General features: G+C 53.0%; 2 protein-coding genes across 2 annotated transcripts; one reads left to right on the top strand and one right to left on the bottom strand.

Annotated features, from left to right (window-relative positions):
* Positions 1-503: 503 nt before the first annotated feature.
* Positions 504-8,519, bottom strand: MRM2 (mitochondrial rRNA methyltransferase 2). The gene is made up of 3 exons (XM_039470281.2): positions 8,451-8,519; positions 5,911-6,200; positions 504-1,773 (listed from the first exon to the last, which is right to left on the bottom strand). Exons 1-3 carry the CDS (start codon positions 8,456-8,458, stop codon positions 1,331-1,333), a joined length of 741 nt encoding a protein of 246 aa, XP_039326215.1. The 5' UTR covers positions 8,459-8,519; the 3' UTR covers positions 504-1,330.
* Positions 8,519-21,474, top strand: NUDT1 (nudix hydrolase 1). Its single transcript, XM_010344578.3, has 4 exons — positions 8,519-8,625; positions 11,377-11,540; positions 20,553-20,698; positions 21,156-21,474. The coding sequence occupies exons 2-4, from the start codon at positions 11,389-11,391 to the stop codon at positions 21,326-21,328; spliced, it is 471 nt and encodes a 156-aa protein (XP_010342880.1). The 5' UTR covers positions 8,519-8,625; positions 11,377-11,388; the 3' UTR covers positions 21,329-21,474.
* Positions 21,475-23,610: the final 2,136 nt, after the last annotated feature.

Genomic DNA, 23,610 nt, shown 5'->3' with positions numbered 1-23,610 from the left:
TTTTTTTTGAGATGGAATTTTGCTCTTGTTGCCCAGGCTGGAGTGCAATGGCTTGATCTCGGCTCACCGCAACCTCCGCCTCCCAGGTTCAAGTGATTTTCCTGTTTCAGCCTCCCAAGTAGCTGGGATTACAGGCATGCGCCACCATGCCTGGCTAATACCGTATTTTGAGTAGAGATGGGGTTTCTCCATGTTGGTCAGGCTGGTCTCCAACTCCCGACCTCAGGTGATCTGCCCACCTCGGCCTCCCAAAGTGCCAGGATTACAGGCGTGGGCCACCACACCCGACCAGTCCTCGGAATTTAATCAGAGTTACAGTCAACAAACTCTTCTTGAGGGGCAAGCACACCTCCAGGAAACGGCTTTGAGGAAGTCAGTTTTAAAAAACAAAACTTAAAGGCATTAGTCTCTATAATAAAATAATGCGGTCTCTATTATTTTATTAAATACAAAGCTGCATCAAGTTCCTAGAAGAGTAAAAGAAAATAAACACATCACATCACTGCCTGCTTTGGCAATTACCTTTATGGTCTTGGGAGCCCAGGCACCAATAGTTATTTCCAGCACAAACCAAAGCACACTCACCACATGCATAAATTCAAACGATACGTCTTCCCTAATTGCTCTGGGAACTCTTGCTGCTTGAAGAATGCATGAATTTCTAGATTATTCACCAGAAAGACAGAAGTTCATCCCCCAGATGGAAATTTCAGATTTTTCTTCTGGTTTGGTTGTTTCTCCATTTTTGTAGAGGTGGGGGGCACCTGCGGTCAGGCTGGTCTCGAACTCCTTACCTCAAGTGATCCCCGTCTCAGCCTCCCAAAGCCCTGGGATTACAGGCATGAGTAGCCTCACCCAGCCCCCAGATTTTTCTACTTTACACTAAACAGCCAAACGAAGAACTGGAAACCTGTGGATGGTGTTCTTACGCCTGTTTCTGTGTGACAGTTTAACAGTCTATAAGACGAAGTCACACGAAGGCACACATGGGCACACCCATCCCTGCCTCAACGAATCCCTTCCGATCCTTCCCATAGTCTGTCTTTCTTCATCCTTCTATCCTCACCTATCTCTTTTTCTTGGTAACTTTCTCTTCACAAATCATGATATAGAGGACTTTTTCATTTTCCACAGGCCCTGAATTTACTTTTGTCATCTCTTTTTGTTTAAAGAGAGAGAGAGGGAGAGAGAGAGAGAAAAACTCCCCGCTTGTCCTGCTCCATCTCCCAGATCAGCTCAGATCTCCCAGGAACTCTTCAGGAAGGAGCTCAGCCTACATTTAGAGCTTAAAAGGAGCTAATAACCACTATGAAAATGGCACAGGAAGTCCTCACTGCCTCACAGCGCCCTTCCTTCCACGGTACTGTGTGGCCAAGAAGTACACTTCCGATGATTCTTTCCTGCTGGCTTCTGGTTTGATGATCCTTACGCTCTGGAATTCCTCTGTCAGTCTCCTCTGTAACTGACGGCTTTGACTTCCAGCCCATGTTTTACAAAGGAAGGTTCCCCCAGGGTGGAGGATGTCTGGGGTCATGCCCAGGAGGGACAGGCACAGGCTGATGAGCCTGTCGTGATCGAGGTCCCGGACCCCTGTGGCATTGGGCGCCATGTCGCTCAGAATCACATCTGCTCTCCCGCCAGGAAGCAGCTCTAGGATTCTCTGTGAGGTTCTTGGGTCAGTCACATCAGCAGGACACAGAAAAGTTGCTCCTTCCAGGGGGAATATGTGAAGAAGATCCACCCCAAGCACGAAGCCAACAGGAGAGCTGAGATCTAAGGAAGAAATGACGAATGTGTTATTCATTTATACCCTGAATCTTTTCACAAAAATACAGTACATGCAACAAAGTGATGAAATAAAAATAAAATGTCGACCAAGGCAAAGAGCTAATGTGCAAATAAATGAACAAATAGGCCTTCTCTCACTATCTATACATACTATAAAGGCACAGTGGGGGAGGTGACTGTTCTTAACATCTGAGAAGCTGAGGCCTAGACAGGAAGTGACTATCCTAGAGTCAGCATCAGTGATGGGCCGACCTGTGCCAGATGCTAGGACTTCTGATTCCAAATCTGCTATCATTTCAGTACCCAGGGCTCACTCTCTACAAAAGGGTTCTTATCTCTGAGTGGTCTTGGAAAATAGACCAGGCGCAGTGGCTCCCACCTGTAATCCCAGCACTTTGGGATGCTGAGGTGGGCAGATCACCTGAGGTCAGGAGTTCGGGACCAGCCTGGCCAACATGGTGAAACCCCGTCTCTACTAAAAATACAAAAATTAGTCAGGCTTGGTGGCACGTGCCTGTAATCCCAGCTACTCAGGAGGCTGAGGCAGGACAATCGCTGGAACCCAGGAGGCGGAGGTTGCAGTAAGCCAAGATTGCACCACTGCAATCCAGCCTGGGTGACAGAGAAATACTCCATCTCAAAAAAAAAAAGAAAAAAAAAGAAAAAAGAAAATAATATACTAGTACATACAAGTGCCTCTGGATTAAATCAATAAATCCATTATCCAGCTTAATCCAATTGCTTTCAATGTAGAAACTAATAGAAACAAGTCAAAAGATGGCAAAAATGAACAGATACAAAATAACGTACAAAAACTGATATTGGCTGAGTACAGTGGTTCACCCTAATAAATCCCAGCACTTTTTCAGGCTGAGGTGAGAGGACTACTTGAGCCCAGGAGTTTCAGTCCAGCCTTGGCAACATAGTGACATCCTGTCTCTACCAAAAAAACAACAACAAAACAAAACAAAACAAAAAACATAAAAATTAGCTGGGTCTGGTGCCATGTGCCTATAGTCTCAGCTACTCAGGAGATCCAGCTAAAATGAGGCACGAGATGTTCCATTTTCCTGGGCTGAAGATTGAGGGTTTTTACCTTTGAAAAATGAGGTACTCTTCAAAATACCTGGATTTCCAATGTTTAAGCCAGGAATGAAACACGAACCCTTCCTCTCCCCCTAACATTGGAACAGCCTTTCTGTTAAGCAGACTGAACAAGAAAATCTGTGACTGTGCCCTTAGCTTATCAACTCTGACGTTTCTCAACAGTACTACGCCCCTCCTCAGTGGAGGGGACTGGAGAGATTGGGGCATTGAGCTTGTGTAGGGGGGGCTTTGAATGTAGGTGGAGAGGGAGAAGAGGGGAGGTAGACACTGAGATCAGTTACGGGCAACAAGTCTTGTTTTAGGCAGGCGAAGCAATGGTGTCTTTTTAGTTTTATAATGGGTATTACCTAAATATCAGCAAGTCGGGCAGGCATGGCGGCTCATGCCTGTAATCCTAGCACTTTGGGAGCCTGAGGTGGGCAGATCATGAGGTCAGGAGTTCAAGACCAGCCTGGCCAAGATGGTGTAACCCTGTCTCTACTAAAAATACCAAAAAAAAAAAAAAAAAAAAAAAAAAAGCTGGGCAAGGTGGCACGGGTCTATAATCCCAGCTACTCGGGAGGCTGAGGCAGAGAACTGCTTGAACCTGGCAGGCAGAGGTTGCAGTGAGCTGAAATCACGCCACTGCACTTCAGTGTGGACAAGAGTGAGACTCTGTCTCAAAAAACAAACAAACAAACAAACAAACATCAGCTTTTTGTGTGTGTGTGAAACAGGGTCTCACTCCATTGCCGGGCCTCAGCTCACTGTTGCCTCAACTTCCCCAGGGTCAAGCGACCCCTCCCACCTCAGCCTCCCAAGTAGCTGGGACCACAGGCACATGCCACCATACCTGGCTAATTTTTTTTGTATTTTTTGTAGAGAGAGGTTTTCACCATGTTGTCCAGTCTGGTCTCTAACTCCTGACCTCAGGTGATCCTCCCACCTCAGCCTCCAAAACTGCTGAGATTACAGGCATGAGCCACCGCACCTGGCCTCATCCCTCACTTTATGCTCCGGAGCTTTTGCTCCTGTAACATCCCACATGTTACAATCTTGGGAAGTTTCCACCGAAGGCGGCTTTGGCCGCATGCTTGTGACTTACGGGAGGAAAAGAACAGGCAGATCACCCCACGTGCTCTGCTTCTGTCACTTCCTCCGACAAGGCAAACTTTCTTGCTTCATCTCAAGAGCACTTAGGGGAACAGAAACCACGGAAATCAGTTACTCAGAGGACTCCACAGTGATAAGCTCAGCAATAAAAGAAGGAACTGACATTTCCAACACAAATTCACTCATTTAGACAATAATTGTTGAGCTAAAAAAACAACAAAAAGACTGTTCAGGACAAGTACGGTGGCTCACGCCTGTAATCACAGCACCTTCGGAGGCTGAGGTGGGTGAATCACTTGAGGTCAGGAGTTCGAGACCAGCCTTGGCAACATGACAAAACCCTGTCTCTACTAAAAATACAAAAATTAGCTGGAAATCCATTGAACTCAGGAGATAGACTGCAGTGAGCCAAGATCACGCCATTGCACTCCAGCCTGGACAACAGAGTGAGACTGTATCCCAAAAAAAAAAGAAAAAAAAAGGGGTGCTGTTCAAAACCCTGAAGAGGCATATCCTGGCCTAAGTATGGGCAGGGACCACCCAGGAGATGCAGGTAGACAACAAGCGTTCATGGCAAACCTGTAGCAAACCAGCAGTGAGGCTGACCTGCAGACCCAGCGGGCTAGCATTCCAGGTCTGCGCTGTCAACACATCACACAACTCTTGAGCCTCAGTTTTCTCACCAACAAATGGGTACCAGTATCCCTCCTGTAGGGCATCTGGGAACGCTCTGGGTGGACTGTCTTACCCTTTTCAAATGCCAGTGCATGTAGGTACCCTGGCTTGACAGCAGGGAACATCAGTGGCAAGGATATTCACCACAGCACACGCCTCCCAGCAAAAAGCCACAAGCAACCTTGATGCCCACGGTGAGGGAACTGTTAAAGAGCCTAACGTACACGCATATCATGGAACAGGATGTAACTGTTCCCAGTGATGACAGTTTCTTAAGTTGTATGGGTGGCTGGTTGATCTCATTATTCAGGGGAATCTTTTTATATAGAAAATCTTACTCAAAACCCTAAGATATAAACAGATGAAAACTGTGTCTCAGCTTCTCCCAGAGTGGAAAATCCATAACCCTGGCCACAAAGCCTCTTCTAGGCTCCAGAGGCAGCAGCCCCAGTGGGGTCACCAGGAAGCCCTAAGGCTTACAGGACTTGGAAAGCTCTGGAGTTGATTCAGCTGTGCTGTTGGGGAGAGAGGTCAATATATCATTAAGAGCAGCCAGGAACAGTGGCTCACACCTGTAATCCCAGCACTTTGGGAGGTCAAGGTGGGCAGATCGCTTGAGTTCAAGAGCTCGAGACCAGCCTGGCCAATATGATGAAACCCCATCTTGATTAAAAAAAAAAAAAAAAAAAAATTAACTAGCTGTGGTGGCAGGTGCCTGTAATCCCAGGTACTCTGGAGGCTGAGGCAGGAGAATCATTTGAACCCCGGATGCAGAGGTTGCAGTGAGGTGAGATCATGCCACGGCATCCAGCCTCAGCAACAGAGCGAAACTCCATCTTGGGGAAGGTGAACAAAAAAATATATACATATGTGTATTTTTAAGCAAAAATAGCTCCAGTAAGGCTGAAAATTAGCAAGAAGAGTATGACCCGACATTGCTTTTGAACACGTGAGGGATCTATGCAAACGCAGGCCTGGAAGGACACACACAGCAGTGCTGGGGCCATTACCCACAGGAGGTATCATGCGAGGTCATCTCCATTTTCTCTGCACCTTTCTACCTTGTCTTTCACTTTGAAAATGGCAGGATCCTGTTTTTATCATTACCACTACTGAACCACCAACTCAGAAGTGGGTGCTTTCAGAAAAGGGCTCAACCATCCCATATCCACTGGCAGAGGCAGCTTGCCTGTGCCCACTCAGCCTCAGGGTAGCCAGAAGGTGCCAAGAGCCGTGCAGAGCTCCCACCTGTGCCTGTGGCATTGACCTTCCGCACTGCCACCTGACTCCACGCCCCAGGAGCCGCCCCACAGTCTAACACCCGAAGGCCAGGCCGCAGAATCTGGTGCTTCTCGTTCATCTCCAAGAGCTTGAAGGCGCTTCGACATCGATAACTCTCCACCTTCGCAGCCTTCACAAATGGGTCCCTAAGATGCCGAGTCAGCCACAGGTGCTCAGCACCTGTCCGTTTCTTGCAGTGACTCCTGGCAGTGTGGAACCCTTTACGCTGAAAGGAAGCACAGACCAGCTTCAAGAACCTGGTAGGAGAGAAAAGGAGCAGGCAGGTTGGCATCACACGGATCGGCAGGTCATGAGCTGGGAGGGCCCTCGGTTCAACTCATTCGTTTCTAGAGATGAGGCCCCAAGACCCAGGAGGGGAGGTGAACTGACAAAGCAATACAGCCAGAAAGCAGGCATTGCAGGCCGAACTGTGTCCCTACAAAATTCATATATTGATGTCCTAACCCTCAGTACCTTAGAATATGAGTGTATTCGGAGACAGGGCCCTTAAAGAGGTGACCAAGTTAAAACAAGGTCATAGTGGTAGGCCCTATTCCAACAGGACTAATGTCTTTATAAAAAGAGATTAGGGGCCGGGCATGGTGGCTCATGCCTATAATCCCAGCACTTAGGGAGGCCAAGGCATGTCTTGGATCATCTGAGGTCAGGAGCTCAAGACCAGCCTGGCCAACATGGTGAAATCTTGTCTCAGCTAAAATTTAAAAATTACAGGTATGGTGGCGGGCGCCTGTAATCCCAGCTACTCGGGAGGCTGAGGCAAGGGAATCGCCTGAAACTGGAAGTCAGAGGTTGCAGTGAGCCGAGATTGTGTCACTGCACTTCAGCCTAGGCAACAGAGCAAGGCTCTGTCTCAAAAAATAAACTAATTAATTAAAGTAATATTCTTTTCTCATCTGGCAAAAAATGTTCATTGGGCTGTGAGAGACTGCAAGAAAACCTCCTAAGGACAGGTCCTTGCCTGAGTTACCTAGTTCCAGGGCTTTGGCAGCTGGCACAGAGGATGGCCTGTCACATTTTTTTCTTTTTTTTCTTTCTTGAGACATGGTCTCGCTCTATAGCCCAGGCTGGAGTGTAGTGGCGAGGTCATGGCTCGACACAGACTTGAAGTCCTGGGCTCAAACAGTCCTTCCACCTACATGTCTTAAATAAAATTGAACTAAACCCGTGTGAATTGCTGAAGGACAATTTCCAAGAGTCTCTGGACAAGCTGTGATGTAATAATTTATTCACAGACCACAATTGCTAAGCAGTTGAAAGCTATACACACTTGCCCTGTTTAACTCTGAGAACAACCTCACCAAGTAGGTTCTATGCCCTTTTTTCTTTTTTTTTTTTTTTGAGACAGAGTCTCACTCTGTCACCCAGGCTAGAGTGCAGTGGTGGCTCACTGCAACCTCCAAGTCCCGTGTTCAAGCAATTCTCCTGTCCCAGCTTCCTAAGTAGCTGGGATTACAGGCACCCACCACCACATCCATCTAATTTTTGTACTTTCAGCATAGATGGGTTTCACCATGTTGGCCAGGCTGGTCTCAAACTCCTAACCTCAGGTGATCCACCCACCTCGGCCTCCCAAAGTGCTGGGAATACAGGCATGAACCACCTTGCCCGGCCACTTTTTGGTTGTTTGGTTTTTAATAGGCAGAGTTTTGCTATTACCGAAGCTGGAGTGCAGTGTCGCAATCACAGCTGAGACCCACATAACCTCTGGGTCTAAAGGGAACCTCCCACCACCTCAGCCTCCTGAGTAGCTGAGACTACAGGTATGTACCACCGTGCCTAGGCTTTTTTTTTTTTTTTTTTTTTTTTAATTTTTAAAAACTTTTTTTTAGAGCTGGCATCTCACTATATTGCCTAGGCTGGTCTCGAACTCCTAAGCTCAAACGAACCTCCCACCTCAGACTCCCAAAGTGCTGGGATGACAGGTGTAAGCCACCAAGCAGGTCTCCATGTCCATCTTTCTAATTAAAAAAAAAAGTTACTACCCCCATGGCTCCAAAACCAAAGCTTCTAGTTTCTGCAACACCAAGTGTGCCAACCAGCCAGGAGGCACCGGCTGGTGACCATGAGTCGCTGTCTTCACCCGGCTGAAGCGGTCTCCCGGGAGAACGGCACAGGCCGGTCCAAGGGGCGACAGCACACTCGGCAGCCCCGGAAGCGTGGGCCGTGGAGCTACTCCGCCACGAAAGGAACCCCCGGCGCGGCCCCGGGCGCCTCGGATCTGGGCCCCGGCGCTGCTCCAGCACCTGGACTTGGCCCCCGCCGCCTCGGCCTCCCCACGGCTCCGCCGGCCCTTGGAGACCTGAGGGTGCCCTCCTCCCGGGGATCTGCGACCCGGAGCCCCGGCCTCGCTCCTGCCGCGCTCGCTCAGTGCAGCCACGGTGCCCAGCGCCTGGGATCCAAACCCGAGGCCAGGACCGAGGAAGGCGACGGGGCGGACCCACGACCACTCCCTCCTCCCGCACGCACGCCACTGACGCCCCTCTCACCCCGCCATGGCTGGCCCCCGCGCCTGCAGCAAGCCGCCGGAAATGCCTCGCCTCACTTCCGGTCAGAGGCCCCGTCCCCGGAAGCGGCGGTGAAAGTACGAAAAGTGCGCGCGGGGATTCTAGCAGCCGGGTTGGCCGGGGAGGGGAGCCGAGCCAGCGGGCTGCAGGAGACCAGGTAAGCCTAGTCCATGGGCTTGGAGGAGACCAGTGGAGCCGAGGGGGGTAGGTCGGGGAAGACGTGGAGAGCGGGGTAGGGGGCTCGGGGGACACCAGGAGAGCGGGGTCGGGGGCTTAGGGGACACCGGGAGAGCGGGGTCGGGGGCTTAGGGGACACCGGGAGGGCGGGGTCGGGGGCTTAGGGGACAGCGGGAGGGCGGGGTCGGGGGCTTAGGGGACACCGGGAGGGCGGGGTCGGGGGCTTAGGGGACAGCGGGAGGGCGGAGTCGGGGCCTCGGGGGAGACCGGGAGAGCGGGGTCAGGGGGCTTCGGGGAGACCAGGAGGGCGGGACGGGGGCTCGGGGACACCAGGAGAGCGGGACGGGGGGCTTAGGGGAGACCAGGAGGGCGGGGTCGGGGGCTCGGGGGAGACCGGGAGGGCGGGGTCAGGGGCTTAGGGGAGACCGGGAGGGCGGGACGGGGGCTCGGGGACACCAGGAGAGTGGGATCGGGGGGCTTAGGGGAGACCAGGAGGGCTGGACGGGGGCTTAGGGGAGACCAGGAGAGCGGGGTCGGGGGCTCGGGGGAGACCGGGAGAGCGGGGTCGGGGGGCTTAGGAGAGACCAGGAGAGCGGGGTCGGGGGCTCAGGGGAGACCAGGAGAGCGGGGTCGGGGGCTTAGGGGAAAGACCGGCAGTAAATCACAAAAATTCAGTTGGAAACCATGGCTTCTGGCAGGAACAGATCAGTGTCAGGACAAAGCACACGGGCCTCGTGAGCAGCTCAGCCACAAACCCACTTACCCTGTCCGACCTGCCTCCACCACCAGGACCCAGTCTCAGTGAAATGGGACAGGTTTCCTTGTCCTTGAAGGGCGTGCGATAGGGATGTCACTCACTTCTACAGTGCCCCGCTGCTCAAGCCTCTAGGGGAGCATACAGACGGGCAGGCTGTGGGACTCCGACCCCACAGCAGTGTCTAGGGGTGAATGTTTGCAGCTCCTGAAGCCCCACTGGGCATGTATTACAGGGTGCTCTTTCAATTTAGCCGTATAGGTGGCTTGTGTCGGCTCAATTGGCCTCCTTGCCTCATCGCAAGGACAGAGGGCTTTCTGTATCCCGGGGTTTCTTGCCTTGGTGTACTGGAGCAGTCGGATCACAGGTGGGCTTGGAGAATGAGTGCAAGGTTTTATTGAGTGGAAGTAGCCCTCAGCACATGGGGGAGCCAGAAGGGAGTTGGAGCAGGAAGGTGGTTTTCTCTTGGAGTCAGGCTGTCAAGCAGCCCAGGCTGTCCTCCTACCACCCCTGCCAAACTCCCTGTGGTTCCACCAGTTGAGCCCCTGCCGGCCTGCTGCTGCTGCCTGTTGGTGTGCTCTTCCCATCCTCTTGATGTCTAGCGGCTTGTGTCTCTCTGCACACTAGGGTCTGGGGGGTTTTAAAGGCACAGGATGGGGTCCTGGCGGGCTTGGGAAATACAACATTTGGGCAGGAAAACAGAAATGGCTGTCCTCACCTAGGTCCCTGGGCACAGGCCTGGGGGTGGAGCCCTAGCCAGAAATCACGCCCTCTTCTACCCAGCCCTTCCCCGCCCCCCTTCCTTATTGTCCTATCCCTTTTCTTAGACACCACAACTTCTAAGGAGGATCACTGGTCCTGAATCCTGTGTTTGAATCCTGTCCTGGGGGCCAGGTGTAGACCCCAGAAAAGTTGGTCCTGGCTGGGCACAGTGGCTCATGCCTGTAATCTCAGCACTTTAGGAGGCTGAGATGGGTGGATTGGTTGAGCCCAGGAGTTCAAGACCAGCCTGGGCAACATGGCAAAACCCCATCTCTACTAAAAATACAAAAATTAGCTGGGCATGGTGGCTCCTGCCTGTGGTCCCAGCTATGCTGGAGGCTGAGGCAGGAGGCAGCTTCAGCCTGGGAGGCTGAAGTTGCTGTGAAATGAGATAATACCACTCTCCTCCAGCCTGGGCAACAGAGCAGGCTCTTGGCCCTAAATAATACATAAATAAATAAAGGAAAGTTGGTCCTGGTCCTCCAGCTCTTGTCTCGAAAGAAAGGAAGGAAGGAGTCTTAAAAGAAAGAAGGAAAGAGAGAGAGAGGAAGGGAAGGTAAGTTGGTCCTGGTCTTCCAGCATTTCTCCAGGGTCCTTTTTCCAGCAGGGACTTGGTGGAGGCATCACCCTCAGAGTCCTTCTCTGGACCTGGACCTGCCCACCTGTGGGAGCAGGAAGGGCCCTTGCTTCCAGTGGCATCCCTGGGTGCCAGGTCCCACAGTGGCCACAGTAGGAACAGAGTGGGGTATAAACTCCTGTCACAGGAGGGAGGACTAGCCAGGCCCGGCTGAGTGGACCTGTGTCTGCAGTCACGCATTTCCTGTGACTTGGGAAGCCTGCTACGAGAGAGGCAGGCCAGGGCCCACTAGGCTGGAAGAAGCTCCTGTTAATCAAAAGGCCAGTGTTGAAGCCTGACCTGAGAACCACAGGATATATTGTGTGGTTCTTTTGGTGTCAGTCAGGCACAGAGACTATTCTGCCCCACTGCTGTGCCTATGGCCAGGGGGTTCCTGGGGGCAGATGCAGGAGCAAGAGTCCGCTCTGGAAAGGTCACATTGTCCTTTGCAGCTGAGTTAGGGGAAAGGAAGTTAGAGCCGGCAGTCATGGCATCCTCTCCCCGCCTCCCAGAGCACAACCCCTTCCTCCTGGGCCTTGGCACCTGCTTCCTCCACGAGCCCCGTCACCACCAACTCTGCCCTCTCACCTTCCTTTCAGAACCCAGGGACCATGGGTGCCTCCAGGCTCTATACCCTGGTGCTGGTCCTGCAGCCTCAGCGAGTTCTCCTGGGCATGAAAAAGCGAGGCTTTGGGGCCGGCCGCTGGAATGGCTTTGGGGGCAAAGTGCAAGAAGGAGAGACCATCGAGGAGGGAGCCAAGAGGTACGAATGGGGCGGGGCTGGCCGTGGAACCGGCTTTCCCAGGGCACAGGGATTCGGGCTGCAGGGCCAAAGCCTTGGCTTCACCACTTAGAACTAAGTGACCTGGAGCACGGGTTAACCTGTGAGCCTCAGTATCTTCACCTCAGAATGGGAGTAAGAAGAGCATCCAGACCTTAGAACTCTTGAAGATTAAATGAGAGCAGCATAAAGGACTTAGAGCAGTGCCTGGTGTGGACTGAGTGTTGAGTGTGTGTTAGGTGCTGTGTGTGGTGTGTACTGAGTGTTGAGTGTGTGTTAGGTGCTGTGGTGTGGTGTGTACTGAGTGTTGAGTGTGTCTTAGGTGCTGTGGTGTGGTGTGTACTGAGTGTTGAGTGTGTGTTAGGTACTGTGGTGTGGTGTGTGGTGTGTACTGAGTGTTGAGTGTGTGTCTGCTGCTGTGGTGCGGTGGTGCGTGGTGTGTAGTAGGCGCTGAGTGTGTGTCAGCTGCTGTGGTGTGGTTGTGTGTGGTGTGTAGTAGGCGCTGAGTGTGTGTCAGCTGCTGTGGTGCAGTGATGCGTGGTGTGTAGTGGGCGCTGAGGGTGTGTCAGCTGCTGTGGTGTGGTGGTGCATGGTGTGTAGTGGGCACCGAGTCTGTGTCAGCTGCTGTGGTGCGGTGGTGCATGGTGTGTAGTGGGCGCTGAGTCTGTGTCAGCTGCTGTGGTGCTGGGGGTGCAGGGTGATTCTGGGAGCTACTGGACCTTCTGGCTTAATTGAACACTCCTGGCATCCTCACTGTCACTGGAGGCCCATCAGTCAGTTGGTAACTTTGTGCAAAGGAGTTGATGATCGCATTTATCTCACACCCTTTGCACACAAAACCTCATTGCATCCTCAGCTTCACTGAGATAGGAACTGAAGCCCAGAGAGGTTAAGCATCTTGCCCAAGATCACACAGTCCTCCAGACACCCCTCACCAATCACAGCGTAAATGAGACCATCTGTGTAAACATCACATAGTCCTGCCCATATGTAGCCCCTGTTCACGTTCCTGTTCTGAGAAAGGTAGGTCACCTTCCCTGGAGAGGAGAAATATAAAGAGGGTCCTGGCAACAGGGTACGGTGGCTCACGCCGGTAGCCACAGCACTTTGGGAGACTGAGGCAGGCGGATTGCGAGGTTAGGAGATCGAGACCATCCTGGCCAACATGGTGAAATCCATCTCTACTAGAAAAAACAAAATACAAAAATTAGCCAGGTGTGGTGGCACACACTTGTAGTTCCAGCTACTCGGGAGGCCGAGGCAGGAGCATTGCTTGAACCCAGGAGGCAGAGGTTGCAGTGAGCCAAGATTGCGCCACTGCACTCCAGCCTGGCGATACAGCAAGTCTCCATCACAAAAAAAAAAAAATAAATAAATAAATAAAGAGGGTCCTAGCACGGGGGAAAGCCAGGACACTGCAGCCCAGGGGCTTTCCAAATTTTTTGTCACAACCTGCAGTGAGAAATACATTTTATACTCTGATATACACGCTCAGGTTTACAGGTACAGCTAAAATAAACTGCAGAAGCCACCCTTATTACATTAAAGGGCATCCTACTATTTCCGATTCATTTCTTTTTTTTTTTTTTTCCCTCCAGAGACAGGATCTCACCCAGGCTGGCGTGCAGTGGCACACTCATGGCTTACTATAGCCTCAAACTCCTGGGCTCAAATGATCCTCCTGCCTCAGCCTCGCGAGTAGCTGGGACCACAGGCTCATGCCACCATGCTCAGCTAGGTTTTTAATTCTTTGTAAAGATCGGGTCTCATTCTGTTGCTCAGACCGGTCTCAAACTCCTGGGCTCAAACGATACTCCCACCTGGGCCTCCCTGAGTGCTAAGATTGCAGACATGAGCTACTGTGCTGGACCCTTTTTTTTTCAGTTGCAATCCTGATTTCATAGGGCACATGGGTCCCAACCCTCAGTTTGGAGAGCCCTATGTGTGACACACTGAGCATGTGCATCCCCTCCAAGGCCCGGGACCCTGGGCTGCCGTCACAAAGACACATTTGATCTGTGGCAGGTGCCAGTGCAACGGGCTCTGTGCTGGGGGCTGCAGCTGGGGAGGAGGCCCAGTGAGTGAGTTGGGCATCCAGTGTACCCATGCCTATAGTGTGTGCAGAGCAACAGCAGCACAGGAAACAGGCAGGAAATGTGCCCCAGGGGTCCTCCTGCCCAGCCCTTTGTCTTAGATCTGGTAAGACCGCCCATCAGTAGCACTGCTCTGTGTGGGGACTGGGGACATGAGAGGAACAGGTCAGTCCCTGCCTCTGTGGGCCTCTCATGTCATACGGCTGCCAGGTTCAGAAGACATGCAGAAAGAGGTCTGGTCCACAGCTGGCGGCCAGGGGTGTCCAGGACAAAGGAAGGGTGAATAACGGCACCAGGAAAACACCCTGAGGATCTGACATTCACTGGGAGGACGTGGAGGGAGGGAGGAAGGAGACATTTGCAGAAGCACAGAGGGCTGGAGGAACACCAGCTGTGCAGGGAAGTGGGAGTGTGAGGGGAGCAGGCAGCAGGGCTGAGGAGGCTGGACGGAGGAGCTCCAGGTGACTTGGTTTCTGCTCCTTGTCCTGCCGGTGACAAGCAAAGCACAGGCCGCCTCATCAGCCCTGATGTATTTTCTTCTGAACTTTCTCACGGTCCAAGGAACTTCCCTCCTGCCCTCTGTAAATATTATGTAGAGGGACCATCACTACAGACCCTCAGTGCTGAGTATAGCGGTGGCTTGCTCTCAGGGTTTGAGGGGAGAACTAAGGCACAGAGCAGGCAGCCTGTGACTTCATCCTTAGGTGTAACCTGGATCCATGGATATCCCCCCACCTGGACAGATGCAGCAGCCCTGTAGCTGGCCTGGCCACCTCCACCCTCCCCTCTGCAGTTCCCACTCCACACAGCTACCAGGTGACCCTTCCCAGACTGCATCTGGGTCTCCCCCAACCCCCCCCACACAGACACACACTCCCACATTAAACCCTTAACACCTCCCGATGCACTGAAAGCCGCCCTCCTGTGTCAGCCACTGAGTTCCCCACAGGCTTGCCCTGCCCTTCCCTCCTGACACTCTGCCCCCCAGCACCCCAAACTGTTGCCCACCTTGCTCTTCATCCGGCTGAGCCCCCATCCCACCCTCCAGCAGCTTTCACAGCCAAGAAGGTGCCTTCCCCAACCCCATTGTTCTCAACAAGTCTCATCCTCTGTCTTTCACGGCACTCTCACCCTTTCTGATTATATTTAATGATTTCCTATCTGTCTTTTCCCATAATCATTCTATAAGGTCAAGACTGCCCAGGCAAGAGTGTGGTGACACGATCATAGCTCACTGCTGCCTCGACCTGGGCTCAAGCCATCCTCCCGAGTCGGTGGGACTACCAGTGCACGCCACCACACCTGGCTAATTTTTTTACTTTTACTAGAGACAGGGTTTCGACATGTTGCCCGGGCTGGTATCAAACTCCTGGCCTCAAGCGATAATCCTGCCTCAGCTTCCCAAAGTGCTAGAATTACAGGCGTGAGTCACTGCGCCCAGTGTAGCTTGTGCTTTTTTTGAAGTGTCATGCATATATAGAAAACTGCCCAAATCTCCATCAGCAGTGAGTTTTTAAGAAGTGGGTTCACCTGTTTCTTTTTTTTTTTTTTGAGATAGAGTCTTGCTCTGTCACCTGGGCTGGAGTGCATTGGCACAATCTCAGCTCGCTGCAGCCACCACCTCCTGAGTTCAAACAACTCTGCCTCATCCTCCTGAGTAGCGCACCACGCCCAGTTAATTTTTGTGTTTTCATTAGAGATGGAGTTTCACCATGTTGGCCAGGATGGTCTTGATCTTCTGACCTCATGATCCACATGCCTTAGCCTCTCAAAGTGCTGGGATGACAAGCGTGAGCCACCTCACCCAGCCACCTGTTTCTTTTTTTGAGATGGAGTCTTGCTCTGTTGCCCAGGCTGGAGTGCAGTGGCATGATATCTGCTCACAGCAACCTTCACCTCCCAGCGATTTTCCTGCCTCAGCCTCCCAAATAGCTGGGACTATAGGTGCGCACCACCACGCCTGGCTAATTTTTGTATTTTTGGTAGAGACAGCGTTTCACCATGTTAGCCAGGCTGGTCTCAAACTGACCTCAAGTGACCCGGCCGCCTCGGCCTCCCAAAGTGCTGGGATTACAGGCATGAGCCACTGCATCCAGCGGGTCCACCTGTTTAGCCAACTTGTAGATCAAGAAATAGAAGTGGACTGTGGACCTGGCCCTACGTCCTGACTTCCAGCACAGTTGATGACTTTGGCCTGTTTCCAGTGCAGGATCTCAGAGGCTGTGCCCTCGTCCAGCTTCTTTCCAGCGTCACATGTGCCACAGCAGTGGCTCCTCCTCCAGCTGCTGGGTATTGCCCTGCAGAGGTACGCGCTGCAACTCACCCGCTCTGCCCTGACTCACCCGCTCTGCCCTGGCTCACTCACTCTGCCCCGGCTCACCCGCTCTGCCGCAGCTCACTGGCTCTGCCCCGGCTCACCCGCTCTGCTCCAGGTCACCCGCTGTGCTCTGGGTCACCCGCTCTGCTCCAGGTCACCCGCTGTGCTCCGGGTCACCCGCTCTGCTCCAGGTCACCCGCTCTGCTGCAGGTGTGCATATGGGCCTTCCCCTTGGGAGCTGTTTCGGGCGACTGCCAGGAACGGTCCTGAATGTGTCTTTTGGTGCCTGTGTGCACCCCTTCCTGGTGAACAGTTACCTTTTAGGAAACCTGTAGATATTCAGCTTCAGCATAGATTGCCAAACCACTTTCCACAGATGTTTCACTGATTCAAACTCCCACCACGGGTGTGTGAGTTCGGCTTCCCCTAAAGGCTCAACAGCACTTGGTACTTTCTCCATTCTGGTAGGGGCAGTGAGCTCACTGAGGTTCCGTGTGCCCTGATGACTGAGGAGCGGGAGCACCTCCTCAGTGTCTGTGGGCCGCTTGGATCTCCTTTGTGACGTATCTGCTCAAGCCTTTTGCCCATGTTTGAATTTAGTTACCTTTTCCTTTTTTTTTTTTTTTTTTTTAAGAGACTGGGTCTCACTATGTTACCCAGGCTGGTCATGATTTCTAATTTATTTGTAGTTCTTTAAACATTTTGGATGTGAGTTATCAGATACAATATATATATTGCAAATATTTTCTATTCAGTGGCTTCTACTCTTAGTGACATTTTGGTAAACAGAAGTTTATTATTTTAATATAATCTAAAATGTAATTTTTATTTTATGGTTAGCATTTTTCACATGCTTTTAAAGAAATCTTCCTATCCCAAGCTTAAGATGTTCTCAGGCCAGGCACAGTGGCTCGCGTCTGTGATCCCAGCACTTTGGGATGCTGAGGTGGGAGAATCACTTAAGCTCAGGAATTCAAGAACAGCCTTCTCTGCTAAAAATTTTAAAACTTAGTCAAGTCTGGTGGTGCAGACCTGTGGTCCTAGCTACTCAGGAGACAGAGGTGGGAGGATCGTCTGAGCCCAAGAGGTTGAGGCTATAGTAAGTTGTGATTACACCACTGCACTCCAGCCTGGGCAACAGAGTGAGACCCTGTCTTTTTTTTTTTTTTTTTTTTTTTTTTTAATGGAGTCTCGCTCTTGTTGCTGAAACTGGAGTACAGTGGCGTGATCTCAGCTCACTGCAACCTCCGCCTCCCAGGTTCAAGCAATTCTCTTGCCTCAGCCTCCCATGTAGCTGGGATTACAGGTGCTCACCACCACACCCGGCTAATTTTTTTGTATATTTTTAGTAGAGACAGCATTTCACCATGTTGGCCAGACTGGTGTTGAACTCCTGACCTCAGGTGATCTACTCACCTTGGCTTCCCAAAGTGCTGAGATTACAGGCGTGAGCCACCGTGCCCTGCCATGACCCTGTCTTAAAGGGGGAAAAAAATCCCTCATTGGGGAGCATCTGCAGACGTGAGGAATGGGAGACACTGGAGCCAGACAGGCTGGTGCTTAGGGGTCCCAGGGCCCTGGGAACCCAGCAGTAAACGGCCTCGCCCCCCCAGGGGATGACACACTGGCAGCCCCAGGCCACCAGCATGGCCCTGGGCCTCAGTACCTGCGAGTCTGAATGGATTTGGCCCTGGGGCCACCAGGCTCTTGCTGCTCAGTAGGGGGAGGTAGGGAGGAGCCTTGGCAGCCCACTCTCCAGGGAGGCTGGTTCCTGCTTTATCCTCACTCACCGGCAGCGGGTAGGCCTGAGCACTCATCCCCAGTCCAGAGGGCTGGACTTAGACCGTCTGTGGGGCAGGGGACATGTACGTGGGGAGTACTGGGTTATGGGGGGGGTGTGCAGGTTTGGGCTTTAGGTGCACAGTGTGAGACGATCTTTCTAGGCAGCATCCCTAACCCCAAAGACCAGTGAGACCCAGGACACGGGAGCAGGACCAATGAGAAGCAGGCCTGTGGAGACCTCCAACTCCTGCCTCCCCATACCACCAAGGCCTTGCCACCTGTATTTTTGTTTAATGTATTTCTCATCCTGTTCCCCGTCTGCTGTCTGGGGAACTGAGTAGCACGGATAGAACAGACACTTGAGCAGAACTGAAACATCATCATCTTTGCCTGCGTGGGGCTCCCCGCCTGTAAAATGAAGCTTCCGCGCTGTCTCCCAGAAGATTCTTGATGCTTCCTACGCTGCCGTGTGCTGGGGAAGAGTAACTGAAATCAGTCACAACATTGCATCGGGAGGTGACGCTTTTTTAAAATTTATTTTTATTTTTATTTTTTTAATTATATAGACGGGGTTTCACCATGTTGGTCAGGCTGGTCTGGAATTCCCAACCTCAAGGTGATCCGCCCACCTTGGCTGCTTTTTGAGACAAGTAACAGCTGGCCACCAAGAGGCTGGTGAGGCCCCACTGAGCATGTCTGTTGCATCTAGCTGGGGAGCCATTTGCACCCTGCAAGGACAAACACACATGTTAATCGTTTAGCTCAAGTCCGGCTTTAATTAGCCATCTCCCTGAATAAATGTTGATTCCAGGTCTGTTTCCTCTCCAGTCCCTGCAGCTTACGCTGAGGAGGCATCACTTAAATCAGACCATGTAGGCCAGGCATGGTGGCTCACACCTGAAGTCCCAGCACTTGGGGAGGCCAAAGCAGAAGGATCGCTTGAGCCCAGCAGTTCGGGACCAGCCTGGGCAACATAGCAAGACCTTGTCTCTACAAAAAAAAATAACACAGACACACCCACAGAAAAATTAGCCAGGCATGGTAGGAGGAGCAGACTGCAATGCCTGGGGGCCACCGCCCGTGCATCCCCAGGGTCCCAGCACAGAGTAGGTCTTCGAGAAGTGTCTGCTGAAGGACTAAGCAAGAACCCAACTGAGCACACCCAGCAAATGCTCAGAACGGAATGTCAGCAGCACCACTGTATCCAGCATGGGTTTCCACGATAACCCAACATTGGAACATTTTATTCTTTCATAGCAAACAGGAGTTGAGAAGCCGGCTGGATTCCTTGAAGTGTGGAACGTCACACACTCCTCCTTTCTTGAGTAGAAAGCACAAGGTATAAAACGTGTATAATTTTTTTTTTTTTTTTTTTTTTGACAGGGTCTAGCTCGGTTGCCAGGCTGGAGTGCAGTGGCATGATCATAGCTCACTACAGCCTCTAACTCGAGGGCTCAAGCGTTCCTCCCATCTCAGCCTCCTGAGTAGCTGAAACTACAGGCAAGTGCCACCACGCCCAGCTAGTGTACAAACAGGGTTTTGCCATGTTGCCCAGGCTGGTCTCAAACTCCTGGGCTCAAGCAATCCTCCCACCTTGGTGTCCCAAGGTGCTGAGATTACAGGCATGAGCCACCATGCACCCAACCTGTTTGCATTTATTTTATTTATTTTTATTTATTTATTTATTTTAAATATGGGGTTTCACTGTGATGGCCAGGCTGGTCTTGAACTCCTGACCTCAGGTGATCCACCCACCTCGGCCTCCCAAAGTGCTAGGATTACAGGCATGAGCCACTGCACCTGGCTGCATTTTTATTTTTTAACCTTAAACGATTAAGGGTGAATGTTTGCATTTTTTAAGGGATGTACAGAGGAGAAAGAGCCAAAGGAAAAACACTGATATGGTGGCATTCCTGGGTGATGAGTTTATGGTGTTTTGTTTCCTGGTAGTCTACAACATATATGTAATTTTTAAAGTATTTTTGAGTTAGCAATAGCGTTAGATTACTTCAGAGAAGCCTCTGGCTCTGTGTGTGGTGAAGCAGAGAGAATGGCTTGTTCTCAGCCACAGCAGCACTTGGGCACTCCGTGGTAAGGTCAGCCCCTTTACTCCTTCAGGAACAGCTGTGGATAGTGGGTCCGGAGAATGTGCAGCAAGAGGCCCAGGGCACATGTCCTGCGTGGTCAGCCTGGGGGCCGGAGTTAAAACCAGAGCTCCTCCTTCAAGAAAGAGGTCATAGAAGGCTGTGGTTTCATCCTGTGTTCTCAGAGAAGTGGCGCCAGGCTAGAAAGACATTTCTTTCAGCAGGCAGGCCCAGCGTACAGGACCCAGGTTCCCGGAGCAAACGTCGCAGGGCTCTGGCAGCCATAACTACAGCTGCCTAGGCTCTGATGCTCAGCCATGGAAAAGTGAGCAACCAGGAATGAAGGAAGTGGTATCGGTCCCAACCCTGCTGCCCCTCGGGTCTCAGGACTGTGGAAAAGTGGCTGGACTCCACTGGGCTGTCACTGGTACACAGAGGACACTGGACTAGAACTGCGATCCTCCCACCAGTGGCTCCACACCATCTTCGGGCCCCTCTCCACCAAACTCAGTGTCTTCAAAGTTCAAATTGATTGTGAAGCTCAGGCAGGTCAGGACAAGCTAATGCATTCTGGGTGACATCATCTTGGGTTTCCCATCCGCTCCATTGGCTCCCTGAGCTCTGCAGATGCCCAGCTCCTCCTCCCCTGCCATCATGTGGGCATGGTGGCCTGCCTGACGCCCTCTCTCCTCCCTCCCCCATCCACCTTTGCCCACAGGGAGCTGCAGGAGGAGAGCGGTCTGACAGTGGATGCGCTGCACAAGGTGGGCCAGATCGTGTTTGAGTTCGTGGGCGAGCCTGAGCTTATGGATGTGCATGTCTTTTGCACAGACAGCGTCCAGGGGACCCCCGTGGAGAGCGACGGTGAGCCTCATGGGGCCTGCTCCCCACTCCCCACCATGCATGTTCCATCTCCTGACTGGGAGAAAGGTCATCAGCTCAAACCAGCTCTGAGTGCCAGGCAGCCTGCATCCCCTCCACCTCACAATGCCAGCATAGGGCCCTGAGCCATGGTCACTGCACCCATTTCCTACCCCAAAATGAGAAACATGGTCAGAGGATTAAATACAAACGATCGTTAGGTTCCTCACGATCACTCAGGGTACTACTCAGAGAGCCAGTTTGTTTGGGCTGGCCAGATGCAGGTGGCTCACAGCTGTAATCCCAGCACTGTGGGAGGCTGAGGCAGGAGGATCCACCTGACCCAGGAGTTCAAGACAAGACTGGGCAGCAGAGCGAGACCCCGTCTCTACAAAAATAATAATAGTAAGCATTAAATTTGGGTTGCATGTCAGTGCCTCCTCTTCTCCCCTCGGTACAGAAATGCGCCCACACTGGTTCCAGCTGGACCAGATCCCCTTCAAAGACATGTGGCCAGACGACAGCTACTGGTTTCCACTCCTGCTTCAGAAGAAGAAATTCCACGGGTACTTCAAGTTCCAGGATCAAGACACCATCCTGGACTACACGCTCCGAGAGGTGGACGCGGTCTAGCGGGAGCACGGGGAGCCCCTGGGCAGGAGACTTGGCTGCTGAACAGCTGCAAATCGGCTGTTCACCTGGGCGCAGCAAGTGGATCAGAGCTGGATTTTGTCTGTAGTGTGATTGGACGGAAAGGAAAATAAAGGTCTTCAACCTTTTTTTTTTTTTTTTTTTTTTGGAGATGGGAGTCTTGTTCTGTTGCTCAGGCTGGAGTGCAGTGATGCGATCTCGGCTCACTTCAACCTCCGCCTTCCAGGTTCAAGCGATCCTCCCATCCATCTCGGCCTCTCAAGTAGGTGGGATTACAGGCGCACACTGCCATGCCCGACTAGTACTTGTATTTTTAGTAGATACAGGGTTTCACCATGTTGACCTGGCTGGTCTTGAACTCCTGACGTCATGTGATCCGCCCGCCTGAGGCTCCCAAAGGGCTGGGATTACAAGCATGAGCCACCACGCCCAGCCGGTCTCTTTTTAAACTTCCTTCCCCAGACACCAGCACAGCCTGCCGGGTCCTGTCCACAGGAAGCTGCCAGATGTGCTGGGCTGTGACCCGCACTGCTGCACAGAGGTGGTAGAGGTCAGAGACTGTCCCGGAGGTGGGCAGCTGGCAGAGGGCAGGACACACATGCTAAGTGCCACTAGCTGGAGGTGTGTCCTCTCAAAACTCCCCTGCACAGTGTGGGAAACTGAGGCTAAAGCCCAGGCTGAATGCCTCATAGGTTCATTCCCCTCCCCTGCCCAACTTTCATACACGTTTAATAAAAGTTGTTTGCACACAGTTATCCATAAACCATCCAAAATGTAGGTTGTGTATAAACAATTCCAGTTTATTGGGTGTATTCGGTATTGATCCCGGCAGCTTCCTAAAGTGCTCTGGACATGAACTGACCCCCAAAGCAAGAGCAAAGGCCTCAGGTGCACAGAGCCACCCTGACATCCCTCAGCTCGGAGTCCCCGTGCCCGTCAGAGCCCTATACCTGTCTCCCCTGTCTGCGCTGCCTCTATGGCAGAGGGCAGCTCTCTACATGGTGACCCCGAGTCCACAGGACAGGAGGATCCAGTGAGAATGTTCCCTTTCACTGCGATCTGCAGCCCCCCTCCCGTGGCCCCGCCAGCCACCTGTCCTCCAAGGGCAGATGGCATCTGGCATCTCCACCTGCATCATGCGCAGCTGTCCCTGCCAGCTGGGCAAGGCTGCAATGCCCAGCACAGTCTTGGGCTTGGGCCATGGGCAGCAGGAGGGCTGCAGAGATGTGGGGAACCCCACTCTCCCAGCACGGGGCCTCCACTTGCAGGAAGCAGCCTCTCATCCCCCAGGTCAGCCCCTGGGCCTGGGTACCTGCCAAGGCAGCACAGGGCCAGGGCCGGGGCCAAGAAGTAATTGTAAGAAGGAAAGTGGCCTCTGCCATCCCCTGCCTTGCAGGCCTCTACTGCCCTTGAGAAGGCACAGGGTGGCAGAAGGAGGGAGGAAGGGAAGTGTTCAAAGCCAGTGTCCACCCCTCCACAGAGCCAACACCAGGGCATGCAGGAAGCGGCCAGTCACACGAAGGAGACAGGCTGCCCTCCTCACACCTACCTCCCCTCACCCCTCACCCATTCCCCTTCTCCGTCCTCACCCCTGCCCTCTTCTCCTCCCTCCTTACTCCTACCCTCCTGCTCCCCCTCCCCTTGCCCTCCTGATCCCTCCTCACCCCTGCCCTTCTGCTCCCTCACCCTTGCCCTCCTGCTCCCTCACCCCTGCCCTGTCCCCTCACCCTGTCCTCCTGCTCCCCCCATGCCTCCCCTCCTGTCTCCCACTCACCCCCGCCCTCCTGCTCCCCCCTCCCCCTGCCCTCCTGCTCCCCCCTCCCCCTGCCCTCCTGCTCCCCCCTCACCCCTGCCCTCCTGCTCCCCCCTCCCCCCTGCCCTCCTGCTCCCCCCTCACCCCTGCCCTCCTGTTCCCCCCTCACCGCTGCCCTCCTGTTCCCCCCTCACCCCTGCCCTCCTGTTCCCCCCTCACCGCTGCCCTCCTGTTCCCCCCTCACCCCTGCCCTCCTGCTCCCCCCTCACCGCTGCCCTCCTGTTCCCCCCTCACCGCTGCCCTCCTGCTCCCCCCTCACCGCTGCCCTCCTGTTCCCCCCTCACCCCTGCCCTCCTGTTCCCCCCTCACCCCTGCCCTCCTGCTCTCCCCTCCCCCTGCCCTCCTGTTCCCCCCTCACCCCTGCCCTCCTGTTCCCCCCTCACCCCTGCCCTCCTCTTCCCTCCTCACCCCTGCCCTCCTCTTCCCTCCTCACCCCTGCCCTCCTGCTCTC

Source organism: Saimiri boliviensis, chromosome 1 (genome assembly GCF_048565385.1).
Source record: "Saimiri boliviensis isolate mSaiBol1 chromosome 1, mSaiBol1.pri, whole genome shotgun sequence".
NCBI classification, from domain to species: domain Eukaryota; kingdom Metazoa; phylum Chordata; class Mammalia; order Primates; family Cebidae; genus Saimiri; species Saimiri boliviensis.
This window is presented reverse-complemented; position numbering and strand designations above follow the sequence as displayed.

Bases quoted from the DNA above. Each gene is read 5' to 3' on its own strand.
- MRM2 (XM_039470281.2), bottom strand. The intron at 1,774-5,910 runs GTGGGAGCTCTG...TTTCTTCCTTAG, and splicing joins GGTCAATGCCACAGGCACAG to ATCTCAGCTCTCCTGTTGGC.
- NUDT1 (XM_010344578.3), top strand. From the start codon at position 11,389: ATGGGTGCCTCCAGGCTCTATACCCTGGTGCTGGTCCTGCAGCCTCAG. The intron at 11,541-20,552 runs GTACGAATGGGG...CTTTGCCCACAG, and splicing joins ATCGAGGAGGGAGCCAAGAG to GGAGCTGCAGGAGGAGAGCG. The intron at 20,699-21,155 runs GTGAGCCTCATG...CCCTCGGTACAG, and splicing joins GACCCCCGTGGAGAGCGACG to AAATGCGCCCACACTGGTTC.